The sequence below is a fragment of the Dermacentor andersoni genome, chromosome 6, assembly GCF_023375885.2.
Source record: "Dermacentor andersoni chromosome 6, qqDerAnde1_hic_scaffold, whole genome shotgun sequence".
Classification (NCBI taxonomy): Eukaryota; Metazoa; Arthropoda; class Arachnida; order Ixodida; family Ixodidae; genus Dermacentor; species Dermacentor andersoni.
The window spans coordinates 123,572,599-123,596,794 of record NC_092819.1 but is presented as its reverse complement, the minus strand read 5'-3'; the positions used below and the strand labels follow the sequence as shown (position 1 = coordinate 123,596,794).

The 24,196-nt window shown below is 44.8% G+C and overlaps 1 protein-coding gene across 2 annotated transcripts in view; it reads left to right on the top strand.

The window, feature by feature from the left end:
* Window positions 1-13,484: 13,484 nt before the first annotated feature.
* The window catches only part of LOC126523330 (uncharacterized), a 93,687-nt gene continuing 82,975 nt past the window's right edge, over window positions 13,485-24,196 (top strand). For both annotated transcript variants that reach the window (XM_072288842.1, XM_055066891.2), the window contains exons 1-2: window positions 13,485-14,106; window positions 23,464-23,567. In XM_072288842.1, coding sequence (XP_072144943.1) covers window positions 23,477-23,567 — 91 coding nt within the window. In that variant the 5' untranslated portion in view covers window positions 13,485-14,106; window positions 23,464-23,476. The remainder of the gene's footprint in view (window positions 14,107-23,463; window positions 23,568-24,196) is intronic.

Below are 24,196 nucleotides of genomic sequence, written 5' to 3'. Positions count from 1 at the left end.
TATCAGGTCGCTTGTATACCTGTACGCTGGACACACGCAGGCTCCATTATACAGGGCGCGACTGAAACACGGGAATAAAATCCGGTACCAGCTTTGATGCAGCATCGCTATGGTCTCCAGTCACCGATTTGTATTGCTTCGCACAGGTGCGGCGGCGGTCGCAATAATCACGGCGGTTATTTCTTTCTAGTAGATGATACCCTTTGTTCACGACACTCTGCTAAGAACCAAGTATTTCAGTTTGACTAATGTTATTGTACGTTACAAATTTGACTACGCATGACTCTTTCGGTGCAATTCCGCCACATGTGCGGCTGCCAGATGATTTCAACTGGTATACGCACGCGAAAGCTATGTGCAATGAGAACTACTGAATACGGACTAAATGGCACATCGTCCAACACATTTGTCTAGCTACCGCTGGGCGTTTACTTACTACGGCAAAATCAGTCAACATTCAACTACTTCTTTAAATCGTTCGTTAGTGCATTGAATCTCTTTCCTGTTTCGTTTCACGGCTCTCTTAGGTTTCGCGTACTTTCTTTGATCTCATATAGCTACGACGGAACTAGGCCAAATATGACTATAATGGCTCAGGTGTAGGGCTATTTTTCCCATGTAGTAATTTTCTGGCTGCTCAGCATAAACACTTTTGTAAAACAGCAAGTTCAGGTTTATGTCTTATTCGCGAGGCACGGTTCTTCACAGCAGATAAAAATGAGTCGTACAGACCATGTGGGTAAATGGGTAATTGCAGTGTGTAGCGGGGGGAGGGGGGAAGGGGGCTGCGCGCACTATTACTAACCAGAAGTTTTTGTTCACTTCACAGACTTCTCTTATTCCACACGATTGGCTGAGTGCTTCGCTTGTAGTGTAGTGTACAGGTAAGTTGCTTGAAAGAAACAAATTAGCGATGCTAATTCCCATTATAGGTGTGGCTAGGATTCGTTAAATATGAAATGCATTTTCTGGAATCTAATATTTTGAGAAATTCTTGTGATTTTAACAAGTATCCCTAATCATTCATCTGACCTTGAACAGTAGTACCAGTTTATTCTCAATTTCAGCCGGCCTTCTGCTACAGATTGTGCTATTTGACGGAAATGGTGCGCCCCTGAATTTACTCCTGAATTAGTTTTCAGGGCACGGATCTCAAACGGCTTATGAATCGAAAGTAGCCGCACTTGTTTTCATGACCATCCGGCTGCTCACATAATGTTAGTGCTTTCGGATGTAGTCGTGTTTAAATTTTTTTCACGATTCCCTTCGAGAAACGTATTTTTGTTTATATCGGCTATGGTTCTGGCTCACGTTTTTGGTTATTTTTCTTGTGGTTAGCCGCAGAACGTTTCAGTTGAGCAATTATATGCTTAATTCGCGTTCGCAGGTAATTACACTACGTAATTTATAACGCCAGAAAAAGAAAGACTGCATGTTTGTAACACGTGTAGCAGAATTTAAATGACATTTCACCATCAGCTGCTGCTGTTTCAGTCAGTAGGGCGAAGTCAATGTACAGTCAACCACAATAGTTTACGGACTACGGCATCTGAGAAATCATTGAAGTTCCGAGCATCCTGCAATAGGAGTCAGTAAAACCGAGCACCACAATGTTGTTCCCGTATAATAGTAGAGGCTGTAAATGCGAATACTACGCTGCTTTGTGAGGCTGCGGAGATATTCGACTTTTGCTCAGACTTAGTTTTTCGTAATATTTTGTAGTTGAGTGTAGGTCGCTTGTCGAGGGAAGAACAGTGGTGATAGGCGGATGCACAGAGAAGTGCGGCACAACTCTAAATACATTTAAGGCTTCCTACCCACTGTTCATAGCGGTACGTGCATCCTGGGATATTGGACCAGAAAGGGCACATACACGCACACACAAAGTGCCGATGTTATCTCTTCAGGAACATCAGCAGCGGCGCATGACCAGTGTCCCAAGTTGTTTATCCTGCCAAGTAGTTTCCAACAGGGACTTTGCTATTCGTGTACAGACCTAGTCGTTTCACTTGTCTACTCGGCAGGACAGCAGCTATCAGAGTCCTAGTGACCCAATTTTTAAAATATTTATTTTTATATATTCACAAATATATTCATCCATGAAACGAAGATAAACGCCAAGCCCCAAAGAAGAAGCAGAGAAAGCACTGCTTTGCAAATAATCTCCCTTTGAGATTTCGCTTTGAGTCAAGAGAAAAGACATCAAAACAGAGGAATCAAACGAGAACACAAGTTGGCCAAGTGCCACAGGCGCAAACGAAAAAGTCGAAGAAGGTTCAAGCAAGTGCTCAAAAAACCGAGAAGACGCAAACGCAATGTCGTGCTATTCTCGAAAGGCAACATCACCTCATACTAGCAAGATCGCTTCTCGAAATATGCGAAGTCGCGTATGGCGGAGACGACAAAATTAACGCTGATTCGCGAAAAGACTTATTCGCGGCGCACGTTGTCACTATAGTGGTAGATTTCCTTCAATATCTACTGACTGGTTGCTGTGACCGTTGAGGGTCAGAGTTATAGTAGTTACCGAATAATAAGAGAAAGAAAACGTTTATTTCTTGGCAGGCATGAAACAGCATCGTTCTATATATATGTCCAGTGAACACGAATACATCGGTGGTGAGGTGTTTGGCATCGCCCCTTGAATTCTTAGAAACTGGGACACTAGGCGAGGCCAGAGCGCTCCTGACCAACATCGCATTAAGCGGTGTCATGACCGCGCATCCTGCCAGGTACGTGGGGGTTACTCCTGGCGCGTTCCCACGTACTGCACCAGTCCCTGAGCAGGACGAGAGAAAATTATATTTAAACGATCGCTGTAGGGCCCATTAGTGGAAGTGGCCGAGCAGGCTTATTCATTTACCACAACATCTCCCACACAGATTCTTGGGAAAGTTTGACAAAGCGAGGCCACACTAACCGAACTAAAGGAGCCTACAGCGTAGATTAAAATTAAAATTTCTCGGTTTGACATCCCCAATCGGCAGAATGTCTAATGAAGGGCGTCGTAGTGGAAAGCTCTGGATAAATTTTGGGAACCTGTATTTCGTACCGAAAGCATGTGATAAGAGTATTTTTGCGTTCTATCTCCATCGGAATGTGGCCGCCGTGGACGGGTACCGAACACGAGACCTCATGCCTAGCAGCAGAACGTAATAGCCACTGATCTACCGCAGCGAGTGAGCACGGTTGGGTCCATGTGAGCTTCACCAAAAGGAGCAACATTCATCCCCTTATTAGAAGTAGAAGTTTATTTCATGTGCTCTTCAGAACATCTGGAGTGGGAGAAAAATCTGCTTTTAGGCAGCTTGACGAAGCTCTCACTCCTGTATCTTGGACATGGGTCAGCATTATGTCGCAGACCTAATTAATGGCACATCGCGTGGTGAACTACATACCATTAATTGAAATCACAAATGTGCAAGCTGTAATCACATTGAAAAGAAATACAAGAAATAAGTTACACAAGATATCTGGTATTTAATTTCACATGATTCATTTCATGGTACACAAATATCGACATGTTTGCACAGCGCAAATGACGAAGACTGAAGGAAGAGCACAACACAGGCGCTGACTTCAACTGATCTTTATTTGCGAAATCGCCAGAACTATATACATTTCCAAAAGTAATGAAAAAAAACCACTTTTAAATTATGTCACACATGAACCCCTATTGCATCGCAGCCAGATAGTTGATTTCGTCTTGGTGAGGGCTACAGACGGCAGGCTGATGAAAAGGTCACCCAGCCGATGTACATTGTCAGCCTCTATGATTTCACGTGTAAGCTGTTCTCGGTGTTTAGAAATTACGACGCAGTTATCAAATTCAGGGTCACCGTGGCAGTCTCTGCAGTGAATGCCAAGATGACCTTGCACGGCGGTATAAACATTGCGAAAATGCTCTCTCAATCACTCATTTAAACCTGTTTGGCCAACGTATTTCTTTCCGCAAGTCAAGAGAATCATGTAAACCACACCCAGGGCGCATGTTCCAAACCGATTCCTATGTTTAGCAGTGCAGATATTTCGTCGAGGCGCATGAGCATTCACACGCCTACAAAGCACTGATAATTTTTCCGGGGCAGAAAAAAAACACTTTAAAATCTACTTTACTGCCTATCTTCTTCAAGCTGTGCGATATCTTGTGCAAGTAAGGAAGTGCCGCGACTGGCTTATTGTCTCTGGCAGCGCTGTGAGCTGGTCTTTTGTCTCCCAGCTTGATTTTCTTTAATATCTTTTCTGCGACTGAAACTAACAAAAGCGCGGGGTACCCAGCAGATGTTAGGCGGTAGGCTTGCGTTTGGAGACTGGGCGTTAAAGAGTAGAAGCAAGACTTGTTTAGGGCATTTGTGAAGCAAAGATTGACAATGCCCCGTTTAACCAGCTTGAAATGGGCTGACCGATGAGACAAAAGGGGTTTGTTCCCTCTGGGTTCGTACATCCCGCACAATTGATCTGTATAGATCCTAAGTCGCATGTCTCAAAACCTTAACAAGTCATCTACCGGTAGTTCATGCGTCAGGACAAGTGGCGACAAACACTCGTTGAATTGGCTAAGTACATCTGAAACAGCAGGCTCAAAACCTTGACCTTCACACGCAAAATAGCAAGAAGTCATCCACAAAACGGAAAAAATTTAACAACCACTGTGTTATTGAGGCGGCTAGCAAGAAAGTTGGTACAGTAGTTTTTTCTGCCCTGGAAAAAGTATCAGTGCTCTGCAGGCGTGGGAATGCTCATGCCACACGACGAAATATTTGCACTACTAACCAAAGGAATCGATTTGGAGCATGTAGCTTGGTGTGGTATACATGATTCCATTGACTTGTGGATTGGCCAAACAGGCAGATGTTGAAATGAGCGATTGAGAGAGCATTTTTACAATATTTATACCACCGTGCAAGGTCATCTTGACATTCGCTGCAGAGACTGCCGTTGTGACCCTGAATTTGAGAACTGCGTCGTAATTTCCAAACACCGAGAACAGCTTACAAGTGAAATCATAGAGGCTGAGAAGGTGCAGCGGCTAGGTGACCTTTGCGTGAGCATGCCGTCTATTGCCCTTAACAAAAACGAAATCAAGTATCCGGCTCGGATGCAATAGGGGTTTATGTGTGACACAATGCAAAAGTTGTTTTTTCATTACTTTTGATCCCGTATATTTCTCTGGCGCTTTCGCAAATAAAGATCTGTTGAAGTGAGCGCCTGTGTTGGGTTCTTCCATCAGTCCTCGCCTTTTGCGCTGTGAAAACATGTTGATATTGAATCACCAACTCCCCCAAGCTTCCACCTTATCAAGGGACACAAATAACAAAAAAACAATTCCGCTTATCTCAGCATACGAAACTGTGCACACACAAGGAGCATACAAAATAAAATAGAATACAGTATAAAATGAGCGCTGCATATAATACTGCTTAAATTGGTCGAATGTGAAATACTCCAAATTTAAATTTTGTTCATAAAAATCATTTAACAGTCGAGAAACAGTGCAACATAACCTGTCTCCTCTATAGTTAGTTCTGGTGGGACGCACTTCGCAGCACTAGAAATCTCTTGTGTTTTGTGTATGCGTCTTTGCGTTTAGGTGAATTTCGTTTCAGATAAATTGGGAATATATGAGAAAAGATAGAGAAAAGGCGAGTAACGGTGTCGTATAAATTATAGAAGCAATATAACTACCTAGTTTTAGCAATAAACGCAGAAAAGACCCCCCATTTAAACAACCATCAAGGTAATCTGAACATGAAGTGGAAACTGTAAAGGAGTAATGGTACCAGCGTTAACGTTCGAAAATACCATTCCGTACGTAAAATCACGGTACCTGTCGGTGCTGGCATTGCCTGTCCACGGTAAAACCACCAATGAGGCAGTGTAGGGCGACATTGGTTGGGCCACTTTCGTAGTCAGTGAAGCGTAGAGCAAAATTATATTTCAAGATATAGTCAGGAACATGAATAGTGGGCGGTGAAGGTGAACAAATATCTCTACCTCAAAAGCGTGGCCACAGAACAGAGGAAGAGGCCCAGAAAGTTGGCAACAAAATACAGGGTAATTGAAAGTCTAAATAGACTACGCGTATAGTGATATGAGAGTGCAAGAAACAGAAAGAATAAAGTCCACGCAAAGTATCCAAACAAGGACGACCATGGAAATTTGTAATACGGAAAGAATAAAATCGAGGCGGGAAGTCTGTACGATAACAGGAGGGCAGTGCCTTGCTATGTTACGCCTGAGCTGGCTGTATGAGGACGAAAACACATTGGAACAAATATTTGCAACAGGATGCTGCGTGCGTCTGCTGCAGCAAAAGTCCGGAAGCGACTCAGCACATCCTAACGGCGTGCCAAGGTGTTCGTTCTCAACGTTCCTTGGGAAATGTAGCCGTTCCCGAACGGTTCGGATTCAAAGCGGATGGAAGCATAGAGTGGTGCGCAGTCAAAATAAGAGAGATACGTTACGAGTATTGGAGCAACAAAACAGAAAAAAGATCGGTAGAACCGTAGCCATTGCAACTTTTTATTGAAGAGGGAAAGATAGTAGGCTGGTTAGTTGGTTCAGCATACTAAGGCGGCAGCGTAGTGAAATGAGGACTCAAGAAATGTGAAAAACACGTTTTTGAAGTTTGTAAAGTCTTTCCTGCGCTTCTGACGCAGACTGAGAGAGAAAAGGTCAATGAGAGATAGGCAATATGCTAGACATCAATAGATGTATACATATACCTTAATAGCTCAAACAGGCTAACTGACCATGTGCTGACACGTCGTTTCGAAATCGATACCATAAGAAATCCTCTTCACAATAATAAGGAGGGCGTTGAAATGTTTTGTTTGTTAACCAGCGTGTTTTCCTTCACTTGTATAGCGGCCTGAAGAACGCCAAAAAAGGCACAAAAGAAAGACTTTCGCAGCTACCTATAAAGACTCGCAAATAGCTGCCTGTGGATACACACGGGCCAGAACAAGGTAAAATAAATTCGGAAGAGCTAATTTCAGCTCTCTACTTTGCTTCATTTCAACAACTAAGCAGGCGGTCTTATACTTGGGAGACACGAGATGGATAGGTGGGAATCATGTTCAAGCTCATTTCGCGGTTGAGCTAATAGAATTTGAGATATTACAAAGAAGATAACTGTGGGTACGGAGATTCGAAATATTTTCCACACAATAATGACTATAACTTCGAAATAAGGGAAAACACAATCGATATATTTCTCGAGAAATTCAAGAATTAGTTGCTTTAGCCTTTAAGCGCTGCTCCTACGGTGGTAAGCTCCGATGTGAATCAGTTTCGCACAGCTCATAAAGGTAACACAGCGAAGTTAACGACGGACGGAGTGAAATAAACATGGGTCCTGTGCTTCTTTCATCCCTTCCACCGTGTTTCTGGCGCTGTTACCATTACGAATTCTTACGAACTTCCCCACCTTTTACTTTAATCCGCACAACTCCAGCCTTCATGAACATATATGTGCAAATGTGCATGCTATTGAAAACTACGTAAAGCAATAAAAAAATATGGGGTATGCTGTATTGGAGACGCAGCCGCAGTGGGGGTACGTGAAAAGTCTTGTGTGGGGTGCGGAGCGTGTACGGGCTCTAGGGTACAAAAATTACACATACACAAGCGCAAGGGACATTTATTAATGCATTACAAAGCTTACATGCTTAACCTATGATACAGCCAGCGACGCTCTAATCTTTCATTCGTGCTCGCTCTCAATTCGTTGTGGGCCCGCCGTGGTAAAAGGCGGTGGTGGGTGAATTGGCATCCGTATGCCTCGAAGCCCGAGTCTCTTCACCTTATATCCGGACACTACGTGCCGAACGCGGGTACGGCATAAGAGAGCAAGCGGAAAGTTTCTTGTGGAAATTGCATACATGCAAGCCCCAAGTTCTGATATGCGCAGGTATGCATTTGATCAATTAGCAGAGTCGGCTGTCACAAACGTTACCACCCCCGCTTGGATCGAGAAACGTACTGCCGAGTTATTATGCATCTCTCAACGTAGAGTGAGAGGCTAAATTTAGCTCTAGTTGCACCATGCATGGCGCGACTCCGGCGCCATCTGTGCACGCGACTCCTGTGTGATTAAACAATGGCTTTTTTTTCCTCTGCACATCGATCCTAACGTAAGGCACGCGGGTCTTGCGCTTTCAGACATATAAGCGGTAACAGTGTTACGCGTTTCGGTTCAATAAGGTTTTTGCAAGCGACCTTAGGTGAGCGAACTGAAAGACGTGTCACGTCAAAAATTCACGAGACAAAAAAAAAAATGCTCCATTGCCCGCTTTCGAATACGAAAATCGCGGAACAAGAGCGATGTCACAACATGCGGCAATTATCAGGATAATCACTCGCCGCTGCAGCGCAGTGCGGCGTTTCGCTGCTTAGCTAGAGCTGATGAGATTAAACGCAGCTGCGCTGGCCGCTTTTTAATGGGGGCGAGATTCAAGAACGCTCGTGTACATTGTACTAGGCGCACGGGAAAGAACCCGAGGTGGTCAAAGTTATTTCTGTGTACACCCACCTCCGGTCCTTTTACAGGGTGCTTCATAATCAGATAATGGTTCGGGCACCTAAAGCTGCAGCATTTTATTTAATTTTTTGCATCAGGAACGCTAAACGAGTGACTCCAGCGAAGCAATTGACAATGCTGTAAACGAGCTCATTGACACGACATACTGAGCTTTCAATGAAGCGCTATATAGAGAAGGCCAGACTAAGACCGACCACACACGACACTTGTAAAAGCTGCTTGTATGTTAATACGCGCGCGACGACCTCAGAATTATTGTGACGAGATTGGGTTTGTTTAAGTGCGCCCGGAACACGGCACACTAGAGCGGTTTTGCAATTCCACTCCGCCGCGAAGCTGCACAGAAGCTGCAGCTGTAACCTTCTGCTAGGCTGCAGAAGGCTACATATCCACTGTGGTGGGTTCAATGACCTTTTCTGCGCAGCTATGGAGGCAGAAAAAAAAGGTGTAATCCCAGATAAGTTCTTAAATTAGCCGGCACTTCTTTTATAACGCTTTGTACTAAAAAAAAAAAAAAGAAGAGCGGTGGTCGCTTGCAACTTGCAAGACTGAAGAGCGAGAAAGGGAGAAAGCAGATCGCTATGATATATATATATATATATATATATATATATATATATATATATATATATATATATATATATATATAATTTTCCTACCTTCCCTTTCGCCCACATCCCGCGTGTTCTTCTCTGATCGATGGCATATTTCACGCCTCTTCCAGAAATTTTCACCTCGGTTCACCAAGGTTACTCGTTTATTCAACAACTTAGAGCGCCAGTAAACTACAATGATACGGTGAAAAGTGGAAGCCTCTTGAAGTAGGACCAATCGCACGCGCCTCGCTACGTTAGACGTTAGGTTCGCTATATATCTGCCCATGTCAGATACGAGCGTGCGTGCTGCAAGTGGCAAGCTGCACGCTTACATAACGTTGTGGGCATATAAACTTAAGGCACGCCTGCTGATTTAAGTTGATTTTGGCTTTGAGAGCATGTACGTACAAAGTTTTTGTGTTTCTCAATTAGAGAAAAATGCAGTATCCTTCGTCTTGACGAATGAAATGCCAGAAAAATCGCATAATCAAACTCGCAATTAGAATTCTTCAAACCAAAATGGTTCCGCCGAGAGCAACCTACAAGCAGCGTGCTACGCATGATGAAGCGCCCGCTTCGTGCGCCGTATCCTGGTCGCGCTTCCCTTCGTCACAAGCGTATGGACTCAAAATCTGTGAGCTGACGTGTACCCCTAGCCAGACGCCCATCCAGTACTCCGTGTAGGGTCGAGCCTTTATGCCACAGTGACACGCTCGCTTACGAGGACTATTAAAATCCGCGAACTGGCGCGAAGAAGCCATTTAAGAAAACGCGTTGCCATGACCATTGAAAGCGAGCGTTCGACGGCGGTATTTTTCAATCGTTGACGGGTGGTGGTAGCTCCGCGTTCCCAGTCATAGTTAGCATACGCCTAGAAAGTCGCAAAATTAAATAAGCGGCAGAATGTTTAACGTAAATAAAGCTAAACGAGTCCAGATGGACGAGCCCCTGTACAGGCGGTGCTTGTAAGCAGCAGAGACCCGAAAGCCAACAAGTGCAGCCTCGTTCACACGGTTTTTCACGAGCTATCAACGTGGCCCGTTCGCCCACTTCCCGCACCATATGCGCCACATGCCGGTGGCTCCCCTGGGGCGCCTTGGCCTACCAAAAATAAACATGATTGCTCTCAGCCTATGCCTCGCATATATAATGCGGAAACAGCGTCTGAGGCAAGGAGGACTTTAAAAAAAAGAAACAATTGGAAGAAGGCAATAAGGTCGCGTGCCATAGAGTTCTACAATGGTCTGACAGGCGCTGAGAGAAGAGAGTGACACTAAAGAAATTCAGGAGAATAAGACGCAATGGAACATCGTCGAACAAACTCGGCAACGATCACTAGGTCGAACACTACTAGGGTGGACACGCACGCAAGAAATACCGGGTGTCGCCGGGTCATTGCCCTGCTGGAACAATGGGCGATGGGGGGACAATTCTATAGGGTTGTTTCGGATGTGTGTAACGCGAAGCACAGATGATGGCACTAGCCGTGCTTACAACCACGAACGAAACCGGAAACTGAGAGCACGTCCCCTCTCCCAACCGCTATGAAGAAAAGCAGAATTGCCAGGTCACACTGCGGATCGCGCTTACGTCGCGAGCCCAGCGTGGGAGTCTTTGTCGAAACTGCACTGATGAAGGCGCGCGTTACCGTGGTCGTCGCAAGGGCATGCCGAGACTCTTTCAGCGCTCAGAAGACGTTCGGAAGACTCGCGTTGGCCTTATCGTATCCTTATTGTGCGCCTGGGATCTCAAGTACCCTTCCCCCACCCCGAGAAATGTTGAGTACCGTCCCACGTAAATCTCTGCCACCAAGTCTGTCTGTGCTCCGCCGTTCTCTTTACCCCAAACGCTCCTCGACCTCGGCGTGGGGTTAATGCTCATAGAGTGGCTCCGAGACCCTTGATATCCGATGTATAGCCTCTTAGAGTAACGGGCGCCTGAGGAGACATGACGCTATGCTGGAAAAGGGAAGAGAAAATGATGATGACGTAAGGGGGAATGTGCCTAAAGTGAGAATTGAGAGTCCTGTTTTTGTTTCGTCTGAGGACGTATGTTACAAGTACAACTGCGTTTTTGTAAATAGTGAACTCAAATTAGGTGCATACTAACAAAATAACGAAAATGGAGGGTAGGATTCCGGGTACAGAAAAAACCTATAGTACGACAGTTCTAAAACTTGGTATTCTTCTAAAGCAAACAAAGTCGCGCCGAGGGTAAGTCGCAGTATACAGTAAGTAGCACGATACTAGGCGTCCGTATAAGGCCTTACATACATACATGTACAATAGACATACATGGCTTGAAACAAAGAACTGCGTGAGAATTGCGTGGGGTGAGAAATATTAAACGCATCGCGATCATGAACTTGCTCTGATTCATTGAACTACGATATACACTCCCAACGACCTAAAGGTTGCCATTTCCCGCGTAAGCTGGCTGCAAGCTATGCCTAAGAAATTCTAATGTCTTAGCGCAATCATCTGCCAGCCAGTGCTGTGTTTCCTTTCCCTTGACACTGATCGTGTTTACCTTGTGGAGCAAGGTCGGCGCTCGCGGTATTATGTAGACTGCTAAACTTCATTTTAAATTTCTGTTTTTTCGTGCATGTTTGCACCATGTCAGCGAGGCGCGCCAAATAGGCGAGCGCCGTATGCGTCCTGACAAAGGTCAATGTTTCTTGCAGTGCATTAGACTGTTGGCGGTGAGGCAACAAAGGAATATATTAAAGAACCGCTGCTATTGTATATGCAGCTATTAAGGGGGATATTATCTCAAATAAATAATAAACCAGTCAGTATATATCTATAGCACAAATACAATTACATGACTTGCAGAAACTAGGATAAGAGATTTGACTTCGGACGAGTAAGAAAAACTCATGATCTCTTTAATGAAATTATCCTCCGCAAAATACTACTAATGCCGGTTGTAGAATCAGTAACTGTTTGAAAAGCCTGGTCGTGCCAACTGCACAAATAACTAAATAAAATGAACTAAATATAGCGCGACCATTTCTGCAAAGAAAAGAAAGAGAGATGCACGTTCTTCTCCACAGTGGTCGCAATAAGTAAGCTGTTCTTTTTTGTTAATTACTTCTATTGCTGCTTCTCCTTAGACCCACACTTTCACTCTCATATATATATATATTGTCACGGGGTCGTGACGTCAAAGAACACAGTAGCAGTACTGTGGAACACAAAACTAACTTTTATTGGGCGAACCTGTGCCCACAAAAGAGGCTACACTTATAGCACAACGATAGCGGCGAACACGGTCGGCGATCGTCGAAAATCTGATCAGCGGGTCAAGCGCGTCGGCTTTTATAGAGCAGTCATAGAATGTTCCAGACTAAACCTTGGGACCCGCATGCCTTCTACAAAGATCTATACCATTCGTGTCAAGCGATGAAATCAGATAACACAAGGTTCGGCGACAACAGACAGCGGATAGAAGCATCGATAACTTTCCAGAAACTTCGGATACATGCATGCGCGTCCCGCGCTGTGCGATAACATTTGTTAGGCGGCAAAACGTGTCGCCCGATAAAGACAAGTACATGTGTCAATATATACATATATATTGAAGAAACGGTCTGAATTGGCGCTTTCTTTTCTAGACAGTTTAAATACTCTATAAAATTGCCTCGTGTTAATAGCAAGGAAATATTATCATGAAGTGGCGACGTTCGTTTATGTAAAATTTGCGTTATTTATTAAAACTAGCACAGTTTAGCATGCCTGCATTGATCAATAGTAATGTTTTCCTATACTTCTTGTACGTTTTTGCGCATCTAACGCAATGTGACATCACTAAAGGAGAAATTGGCCCTCTTCTTTGGCGGCTTTCCTGCACCACAAGGCATCAAACTTTCTCCAGCCTGCTATTGTCCGGATGCTCAATTCCCTCGCGACGTCACAGGCTGTGAACGTACCACGCACATTTTACGTAACGTCGAGCGGCAGTGCGCCCTTCGCGGACAGATCACCGTGCGCGGGGGGAAAAACATCCGAAGCGAACCCCCGAAAAACTGCAAAAAAAGAACGCCCGCCGCTACATCTAAGCACCAGCCTCTTCGTCGCCACTTCTCGGAGGTGCAAGCTGAGAAGTTAGAAATGCAAAACAAACAGCTTGCAAGAGGAAAGCATCGCAGAGACAAGAACGAGTCGCGCGCATAACGAGTCTAACGTCGGCCGCTGAAACAAGGAGGAAGAAGAAGAGGAGGTCGGAGTGGCCTTGTCCCCTTCCCTCACCTTCCTCGCCACCGATCTCTTCCTCCTCTCTCACGGCGGTACTTCTCCGTTACACCGACCTCCCTCGCTCTTCCCCGCACCTTCCGAAGCCGTCGTCTTCGCGTATCGCGGCGCGCAGCGCGCCATTCAAAGCCAGGCCTGCGGGCATCGCCGACGCGTCTTCTTGTAAACGCGCCCCTCCGACGCTTCTCCTGCCCTTACCCAGCCAAAACCAGAACCAGCAGAGAGGCGTCGCTCGAAGCATCGGGCAGAAGTGCAGTAGACGCTCGCGCATATTGCTGCCTCCTCTTCCGTTCCTTGTAAGAGTATCCACCTCCGTTCCGCATACCACGCAGCGTACTGCGCGCGAAAACGGCATCGGATCGCCTTATTTGATTCGACCCCAACCCCGTGACCCGGAAAAGCCAGATTCGAGAAGAACAACGTCGAAACCCATTCCTTTCTTTGACAAGGTGGACACACGATCAGGCTGCCGTGGATAGTGCGGGAAATACCGGCGGCTACGTCGACTCAGCATCACCGGACGACGCTGCCTTAACATTTGCATAAGTGCACCGCGGCGCCATAAGTGCTCGTGGTGGGAGTGAGGTGTGTGCTGCAGCCCCCCATCACCGACCTGGTTACTCACGTCGACGTTCTCCTTCGAACTCCTACCGGCCTGATATGGACATTTGCCACGGTTGCTAAATAAGATCCACAAACAGGCATCCCTTAACAGGTGAGAAAGAGACGACGTCTTGTGTCTTGTACCTTGTACCTTGTACCTTTCCGTTTCTATGTAGTGTTGATGAGTTCTCCAATGTAATGCCGAAAATCACAGCATTGAGCAAGCAGGACATCCTTATAACGGAAAACTATGAAATACTTCTTAGTTAAGGTTAATTTAGTTTCGTTGGTGGAGCATATATGTGTTTTTTGCCATAAAAACGCAAATATCTGGCAAGGATTATTTCCCAACCTACTGGGAGGGGTGTCATATGGTACTCGTCTTGTAATAGGAATGAACGAGAAAATTTTTTGGCACATACTTCTGTCCCGGATCCCTGAAAAGTTATTAAAACAGGATTACCTAATACATGTGGCACACTTACAACACTATTCTAAGATGCTAGAGAAGAGGCGGACACTGCAATGCACCTGAGAGCAGCTGTTCGCAGAAACGAGTTGCATCTAGTTTCATCTAAACTGGAATCACAAACATTTAGCATATTTAATTCCGTAATTAGGCCAGTAGACAACGAGAGCAATTATGTGAAGCCCGTAATATTGTGCATAGGAGGGACCAGCGCACACATGTTAAATATGGCATTAAAATAATGGCGCCGATAGACATGATGTTGATTAATTTATAGATGTCATTCTTAGGTTTTTCGCGTCAAAACCGGGATCTGATTACGAGGCATGCCGGGGCGGGGATGAGAGGGGGGTTGAGGATTATTTTTGTCTACCTGGGGTTCAATAACGTGCACCCGATGCAGGGTACGCGAGTGCTTTTGCATATCGTTCCCATCGAAATGCGGCCACAGCTGCCGGGATCGAACCCACGACCTCAAGCTCAGCAGCCCGACGCCCTAGTCCCTGGGCTTGCGCGCCTGGTCATGGTGTCAGTCGCATGACCATACCCTCAATTGCTTTTGGTGCTCTACTTTTCCTGATTCCGCCAACCGGGGCGACTCATTGGTTATGTGTTTAATGCTCATTTGAATGAGCAATGCAATGGGAAGCAGAACACTCAAACACCCGTGTAGCGAACGTTGTTTGCATGCTTAATTGCGGTCTGAATGAAGCCGTAGCATTTTATAACGGAAAGCGTTTGTAGATAGTTGATACTCATCATCGAATTTTTTTCCACGTCCTGCTGAAGAGGAGGCTCGCGTGTAGAGAACAGCATTAGGATGCGAAGCCTTTACTGGTTGTGAGTGGGGTCGTCCATGAGCCGAGTAGCGAAAGAAAGAAAATAGACACAAAACCATTAATTTGAAGCAAAAAACATTGAACAAGACAGATACCAACAAAGAACTTGTCTCAAGAAGCGGTGCTGAAAAGAAACATTGTATTTCTGGATGACAGCGTTACTCTTGTTCACCGTTCTTTGGTGGAGTGACGCTGTGCTAACTGTCCCAGGCCTTAAGATAAACAAAATTCAGTGCCTATTTGTGCACATCTTTCCGAAGAGCATTAGCACTGGCTTTTGTGAGGTGTAGCAGAAATGGGTCACGTATGATGACAGATAAAATGACGCCACGGCATCATGGCTTCGTTTTATCTGTCCTCCTACGTGCTTTCCTTACGTTAAGCTTACCACAACAGGCGCCACTTTGTATATATGGTGCAAAGTACCCTTGACACGGTGTTCACCGCCGTGCGGCGCCCAACAGTACGTGGGTGGTGAAGCCCCTTTGCTTTGACGCTTGGCTGCGATGTCCATGCCTCGACTGTTTTCTCCTGCGTCAACTCTGTGCACTTCGGGCAGGATAAGTGCATTTGTGTGTCGGAATTACGACAGAAATGTCAACCTAATGCAGTACAGGGGCCGAATGCACAAAGGGATGTAATTTTCATTGGCTGGTTACCGTCGCTAATAATATGTCCAGCATCAGCATTGACTAGAACTTTCTCTTGCTACCGGCCTACCTTTATTGGCTTCGACCATGTGTATTACGCACCTGTTTAAAGGTTAGAGAAGGTGCTAGTAGCAGCAGGCTCGAACACCAGAGTCTGACTTCCACCTGTCCAATCTGCTACACGTTCATGCAAAGCGAAGTAATCTCTTCGCTTTTACTCTAAATCGGCATTTGCGTAGCACCTGTGAACCAGCTTGAAAACGCGTCATGATTCTATGTTTTGAAATGTTTAAATTTCTTTTTCTTCGGATTCACCCATCTCTTATTATACGTCTCGCGAAAGGGCCAGCAGTCGCCACAAGATGAGCGTGGCTTCTTGCTAGCCAATTGCGAACGCAGATGGAATGTAAAATTAAAATAACCTTTAGAAAATGTTGCCCTTGGTTGGTCAGCCTTCATCGAACACGAACCTGAATAAAATTCTTCGGACCGTTGGAAGCAAGTAACTTGATACACCGTTCGCGCATTGGCCCATTGTACAAGTGTCCATATGCAAAAAAAAGGAGGAACTGTCTTACGCAAGGATGTCTTACGCATAAATAGCAAAGGTCACTCGCAATCGCAAAGAGCACTTATGTAAAAGACTTATGGGAATCGCACCCAAGAAGTGCACTGCAACCACCACAGGCAGCTAAAACGCAAGGAACACAACAAGCTATTTAGGCAAGTCGTGATTCTAGTTCCACAATTTCGGTAGTTGTTCTCCATTTTCTTTCCCCTTATCTCCAATGTGATGGTAAGCGACGAATTGCTTAGCCTCTAGAATACTGCACTTTCTGTTGCGTACATGTTCTAAATTACAGTGACGTTCTCATTAACTGATTGTTTTTAGCGAACACAGAGCTATACTTCCTGTGCGTACACTGCGTTGTAATTTTCCATTGTGATTAGTGAACCCCAACCCGGCGCCATCGATAACTGCTCGCAGCGGGTTTGCTGATAAGGTGCGTGGTGGTGAGCTTGAGTGGTTCACAGAGCACGCTCTGCCGTACTGAACTTTTGATGCGAAGCAACACCGCGTTTGTTGTCTGCAGCTGCCTTTCTGAAACCCGATTCTAAGTAGTTTAACTGGGTGCCATACTCCGTCTCGAGACGCTCTCTTTAAATATGAACATTTAAGACAGAGAATCATGGGAAGGTGGAGACACAAAGTGGTCAACAGTGTTAGAACAAGGTTTGTCGTTTGAGCAAAAGTTTCAACACAGGAACTTGCATTCTCCTTGACGAAGTCAAGTCCCCTTGCCAAAACGTTAGCTGCAGTAACATGCTGACCATGTGATCATGCGCCTTGATTCATGTGACCATGCCTTTTCTGAGCAAGTGGTCATTCCTATTCTGGGATACTTGCCTCCATTTCAGTGACGCGTCCAAAGTCCGGTTGTGACACGCTACAGCTGTCTATACATGTGCATGCCCGTTGCCTCCTGGAGGTCAAAACGTTTCGTTTCATGAAAAAGGTAGTATTCTGGCTGGCGTCGCGCCTTCTAGCGATACCATTCATGACGCGACGCTGACAAACTTCAAAGCAAATTCAGAGGTCTGCACCCTTGCGTCTATTCCCTTGGAGTCTCCGGCTGGCTGACACGCATTTTTCCAAGTTCATGTTTGTGGTCACATTAATTTCTCCGCCTGCCCCCATGCGGCAGCATGGCGTGCACCACAGCCGACAGCGCGTGTCGTGTGCGTGTTGGGACACCACCATTTTCTCAGCTCATTTCTTTCTCGACTTCGCACGAAGCTTGGCTCATAGGCGATTATTGACGTAGCGCTTTGGCCGCATTTGGTTTTCCTCGTGTCACTTGCAACGCAGACCTGCACTTAGTTCACACTTAAGTGTACACACGACAATGAGACTAACTGTGCCATTCTATTCTCTGGCGGTGTTTATATTACTTCTGTTGCTGAAAAAGAGGAAAGAGGCTCTTGTACGCGGAAAGCACGTTGTGTTTTTACGACGACAGATCATATGTGCGCCTTCCATTTTAATGGTTCATTTCATTTCATTTGTTTCATCCTCAAAGTGCAGGACACGTTACAATGGTGGTTGTGGTAAAATATATAAGGGAAAGAAAATCTAGATGACTTACGAAAAAAATGAAACACCATAATCTTGCAAAGATGCATTAAATATGATGCTAAATGCAGAAACACGCAAAAAACGAAACTGCATATCTAGAAAGGTTGCGTATTTTTGTGCTCGCTGGTTTTAAAACCGCACCTTTCATCCTTGAAACGCTTACAGTTTCTGATATCTGCTAAGAGTCCATAAGGGCAGTTGTAACATTTGGGAATTTGGGTAAAAGAAAGAGGAAAAGCAACGTTTAAGCACATAGATCTAACATTGGGCCTCACTAGACAGTTTGACACCACGTCTTCCCGCAATTTTGCTCGAGTGCCCCCTTTTCCCTAATCCCATCCGGACTCAGTAAAAGTTTTACCTCTGTTCCTGTCTCTCTCGAATGACTGTCATCCTGTCATAGATCCACTGTGGAGAGAACATATCTCTGTGAACCGAATTTTAGTTATGCAAACCCTCTGAGTAGGAAGAAAACAAATTAGGCAAATTAACTATCTGCCGCTGCACAAGATGCTCCAACTGTTGCGCACTGTTTTTGAGAAGTAATACAGAATAAATAAGTTAAAAAGTATTACGCGCCAAAACCAGTATGAGACATGCCGTAGTGTGGAACTCCGGAATAATTTACATTTCAGGTCGGTGAACGTGAGCCTTAATCTTTGTAGACGAGCGTTTTGCACTTCCATCGAAATGCTGCCACCGCAGCCGGGAAGCAACCCGAGACTTCAGACTCAGTAGCACAGCGCCGTATCACCTAACCTACCAAGGTAGGCTTTTCATAGTACGTACAACTGATCTGCTTGTTTTCGTTTTGGCAAACTAGTGTCACAAGTATTAGGGACGTAGGGCACGCCAGGCGACGATGAGGCGGTGATGTTTAGAGTAAGGGACTAAGAAAGAGGTGCAAAGTATCAGTGGATCCCATGAATATATGGGGTTGACAATGGAAGTTGTTTGAAATGTTTATTGAAGTGTCTTACCTTCTCTTTCTTCAATTCTATTTACCTAGTTGAACACACCTAGCACAGTGCATGATCTGGTCACATATCACTTTCGACACATTCGACTGCTTCTGTTGCCAACCTTTTTCAAAACTTCATTATGGGCGACGCCTTCAATTTTCTGTGGAGGCTTCAAAACTTCTCACCTTTTGTGCTTTTTTCCCCTTTTGTTCTGCTTGTCTGTTAGGACACCTATACAGTGACAGACACCTATCGTGGATGATTGTAAAAAAATCTTCGTTTACACCGTGAAACGTGGCCAGTTACACATACCCTAGATATATACCGACGGCATACACCCCTGTATATACCCAGGGAATATATCAGTGAACCAACTTGGATACTTGGAAAGAAATCTGAAGTCAGTTACTGCAAGAGCGGGGAGAAGAGACCAAGAAAGCTTCGCTCTAGAATTGTGTCAAAATTTGAAGAATACAGTCCTGAAACTGTCTGAGGAAAGAATAGGGGATGATATTTGACTGATAGGCCTTAAAAAACACGATGCGTTATCGGCAATGGTAAATAACTAGAGGTTGGTGTTTGGCGTACGCTATACTACAAAGCGAAAAAAAAAACAAGACAAAATGCCAGAGAGCGGTTAATGGATTTTCTTGAGCAAACGAGCCACATTAGGTTGGTTAAATAATGTGACTATGAGCACTACTCTACCATTTCACCAGAACCCAGCCTTTCGTTTCGGGTGAACCCTAGACACACTCGGCCAAATTCACAAAAGTTTTTGTCCATAAGTACCGTTCTTAATTAGCTGATCGCCTTCGCTAATAATTTTTCTTACATCACTATTGGCTTGCACGAACGTCTTTAGCGTAAGAACGTTTCGTGAATACGGGCCCTGGTGCCGAATTCACAAAGATTTTCTTTCCTAAATGCTGTTTTTCATTGGCTGATCGCCTTCGCTAATAATATATAAGAAACCACTACTGGCTCGCATGAACGCTTCTAGCGTAAGAAAGTTTTGTGAATACTGGCCTTGGTGTGTATTTAGCGCACACGCGGAGCTGGTACTTTCCTAACTGTATTGCTTTAGCGCTAAATGCTTATCCGTATTGCTGCGTATTTCAGGTGAAAGGCGTTTGCGAGCCAAGGCATGTTATACGACGACTTGCGGATGACAAGACCGTCATCAGCAAGTTGCCGTATAACATATCCACAGAGCGAAAGCTATGGAGGAAAAGAAATTGCAGGAGATGCTACACGCCGAAATAATCCGACCTGCGGTATCACCTTTTGCCTTTCCCATAACAATTACACTGAAGGAAGATGGAACTTTCTGACTCTGCACAGTCTAGTGTCCTCTGTCGTCAGATAGAACTTATACCATTCTCAATGCCGAAGACAGACACGATTATAGATGAGACAGATGGTTTTCGACATTTTTCACATATTGAATAGTGCAAAGTTTCTGGGAGATCCCGCTAACCGAAGAAACAAAAATGTGCGCTGGTTTTATCGCACCCTTCGATCTGTACAAGTAAAAGTGCAGATTCCTGTCTTCTTGTTTGTTCCCTGTGTGCGTCTGTTTCTGGTTGTTTTTTCTTAGTACTGTACGAGTATAACCCGCTTCCTTTCGGCTGGAAGAAGTCGCCAGCATTGTTCCGGAATATCATGAACGAAGTCCGGAAGCCTCTCCTAGTGTCTTCTGTAACGTGTACACATACTATATTGTCTTCTCTAATGCAGAAGCTGTGCATGAAGAACACCTGTCTAAGGTATTAAATGTCTTGAGCTTGGCACACCTCAGGGTTAATCTTAAGAAAAGTTAATTCTTTAAAAAAAGAACTTGTTTTTTTTTGAAAGAGTAATTGATGGTACTACAAAAAGCACGAAACAAGAGTCTATTGAAAGGATCTCCCACCTGGTAGAACCATATATGTCCACCCATCGCGTGTGTTTTTGAGATTAGGAGGACATTTCAGACCTTTCATAAAATACTTTGCCGTCATAACTGGATGTCTCACGCGCCTAACGCAGAAAGAAGTTCAATTTGAGTGGGATGACGAATGTGAGAGAGTCTACCGTGATATAGTGCATAGAATCTCTGCTCACCCTATCCTACGCGCACCAGATATTAATTTACCCTTTGAACTCAATACCGACACCTCACACAATGCGACAGGTGCAGTCTTGCATAAGAAATCTCCAGAAGCATCCGGTCATGGAAAGCGACCCGTAGTAGGTTACTACAGCTACACACTCCAGCCGTCTTACGTTGACTACATCACTACTGAAAAGTACTTCCGTACTTACCTAGCAGGTATGATGTTCACTTTGTTCACCGATTTCCAGGCCCTCGCTCACCTCTTGAATATGACCCAACCTAAAGGATGTATCGCCAGATGGGCGAAACTACTTCCAGAAGTTTGACTTCACCGTCTCCCAGCGACCTGGGCCCATTCTGACTGATGCATATGCTTTGTCTAGACTCATGGTACAATGCAACAAACAGCAACCGGAAGGAAACAATGAGAAAAAATTGTGAGAAGGCACTGAACTGATTATTATTGAAGGTCGGTATCAAGTGCCACCAACGCTGGTTTCTACGGTGCTCTAAGCTTATGCTTATATACAACAAAGAAGAATCCGAAGAAGTCAAGGAACTAAAATTGTAGGAAGGTCGCTAATCTTTATTGAAGTCAGTATGAAGTACCGCCGACGCCTGTTCCCAGGGTGCTTTATGCTTATGCTTATATCCAAATGGTAACCACCTTTCTGGACTTGAAGACATGCCTTCAAACGCTTCGGGTACCACAAATTTAGTGACCGGCTTCTCAGCATTTAGAGAGCTTATAAGGGATGTCACCAGTAAATTCTGTTGCTCAATCTATTCTTGCTGTATCTGAAGAGCCTTCTCCAAAACCAGGTTTACGAGTTTTGCCGAGTTGAGTTCATGAGGTGGTTCCACTGGTTCACCTTGAGCTTGGTATCTCGAAAAAGTGTCTCTGCATAGGTCACCTCAAGGCAAAATGTCACCCGCATGTTGGAGTCAATGTCGGCTGCGCCAAAATAATGTAGCGTTCCTAAGTAAAACAACGCAATAGACTTAAATCTTTGCTGTGGAACTGGCGTCTATCTCGTCTACATTATTTCCAACTTCATCCTCCTTTTCTTACTTCCCCAAATTCCGGCGTGTCTTCATCTTCTATCCGAAGACTCATACCCCTTCAAGTACTGTTGCGCATTGCAGGTGAGATGCGTTTGTGGGCCAATACGGACCAGTCTCTCGAACATGGAGACATTATATGGTGGAATAGGCTTTCGAACACAACAATGCGGTTATTTTTTGAAGCGATATGCTCCACATATAACATGTATGTGCCTGTGCTGTTTGCATTGGTAAAACATGTCACGCAACAAGGTAATCTGTATAGCTTATAAAGGAGGATGCCACTGTTTCGACCCTCCACAACAAGCGTAAAATTCAGTCGACAGGTTTTCCTCGAAATTGTGAATGTGCACTAGAAGACATTCAAGGCGAAAATCATGCTTTCAATAGATTCTTGATATTGAAGTGGTCGGCCAGAGGTCACTATTCGCAAGTTTCGGCACATATGGCGTACAGCGTCACCCTGCAAATAATTCCTTCGTAGACGTCAGGTGGCTGTCTTCTCATTGAGTAACTGTAGTGAATACACAAACTTGTCCCCTCGGCTCATGGGAGCGATGAAACTATAGTTTTTGCGAATTGCGATTATGCCAGCGAAACCGCCATAATAATCTAGTCCACTGCTTTGCAGTTTTACGTTGAGCCTTGTAAACAAACATTGTCAATACGTACGCCACACAAGTTTGGAAGCTCACCGTAGTGGCAGTGCTGCAAGTTTTTGCTAGTTCCCCCCCAAAAAATTTCGTTGTAGCATTTTTTCGTTTGAAAATCGGGTGCCTGAACTGCTCGCAAAATATCAGTCGCTAGCACTTTCAACTACCACGCAACTACCAAACAAAGAAAACTATAACGCGCTACAAGCCGCATCACCACAAAGTCGTGCAGCTACCACAGGAATGCGAGAAGTAAACTCGGCAGCAGGAGCTAAACTTACAAAGTCAGTGATGCAGCAGCAGAGCGACATTAAGTGAAAACGTTTATTCTATGTGCCCTTAGTCCGCAACATCTAGAAACTCAGCGAAAAGAATCCGTAGTACACTAGCGAGGCAACAAATGTCGATCCGATGTTCGTGTACTCACATCGCTCCTACGGTGCTTAATGACATGGAGCACACCTGTGCCAAGTTTAGTAAAGTTCGTATAAAACTCTACAATCAATATCATCGGGGAACGTGACGACGCCAACCCACTTGCTTCACGACTAAGCTACATGCTGCCTTCATCAGTTTTCTTCTGTTTGTTTTCAAAGGTTTCCAATTGCAATGGGTGGTCGTAAGCAGCCGGCAGGTGCATCGCCTATCATCAGTCTTCTCTTCATCACAGCTTGCACTGGTCAGCAGCTGAATGCTGTAGGTAAGGTGCAAGAAATCAGTTTTGTACCGCACGCTCTTCTGAAATGATTTCACGGTTTTTTTCGTAGCTATCCCGAACAGCTATTCGAACAAAGCTATTGTCATAGGGAGGTGACCTGCAAGAGCAGGACACTATCGAACAGATGGAGACAACGGAATTGCCACAACTTACTTCAATCTAATAATATACTGTTAATTATTTCAATATTTTAACATCCTTCAAACCCACATAGAAGCAACTAAAGGAGCTATAGAAGTGCAAACAATGGCGGAGAGCTACTAGGTCGATGCTCTATGCACCGCATGGAGTATTTCTTACGTATACGTAATATATTCATTGTGTTGCACAGTGTGTCTGAAATGCTCGTGAACTTTTTATACAATGTGATGCGTGTTGCTTATACTATAATGCACATTGTGTGGGCTGTGCAAGTGTAAGTGACCCCAGTTCATGCATTGTTGGACATATATTAATGAAAGGCAATTTTTGGTGACCCAACTCCCGGTAGGCTTTGCATGATCCGTTTCTTTTTTGTAGTTTGAAGTGAGCTTCCTGAAATGTTTGCTAGTTATGTACACTGGTAGCTGCTGAGCCTAAACGAATGCCATTAAATTGACACAGAGTGAAAA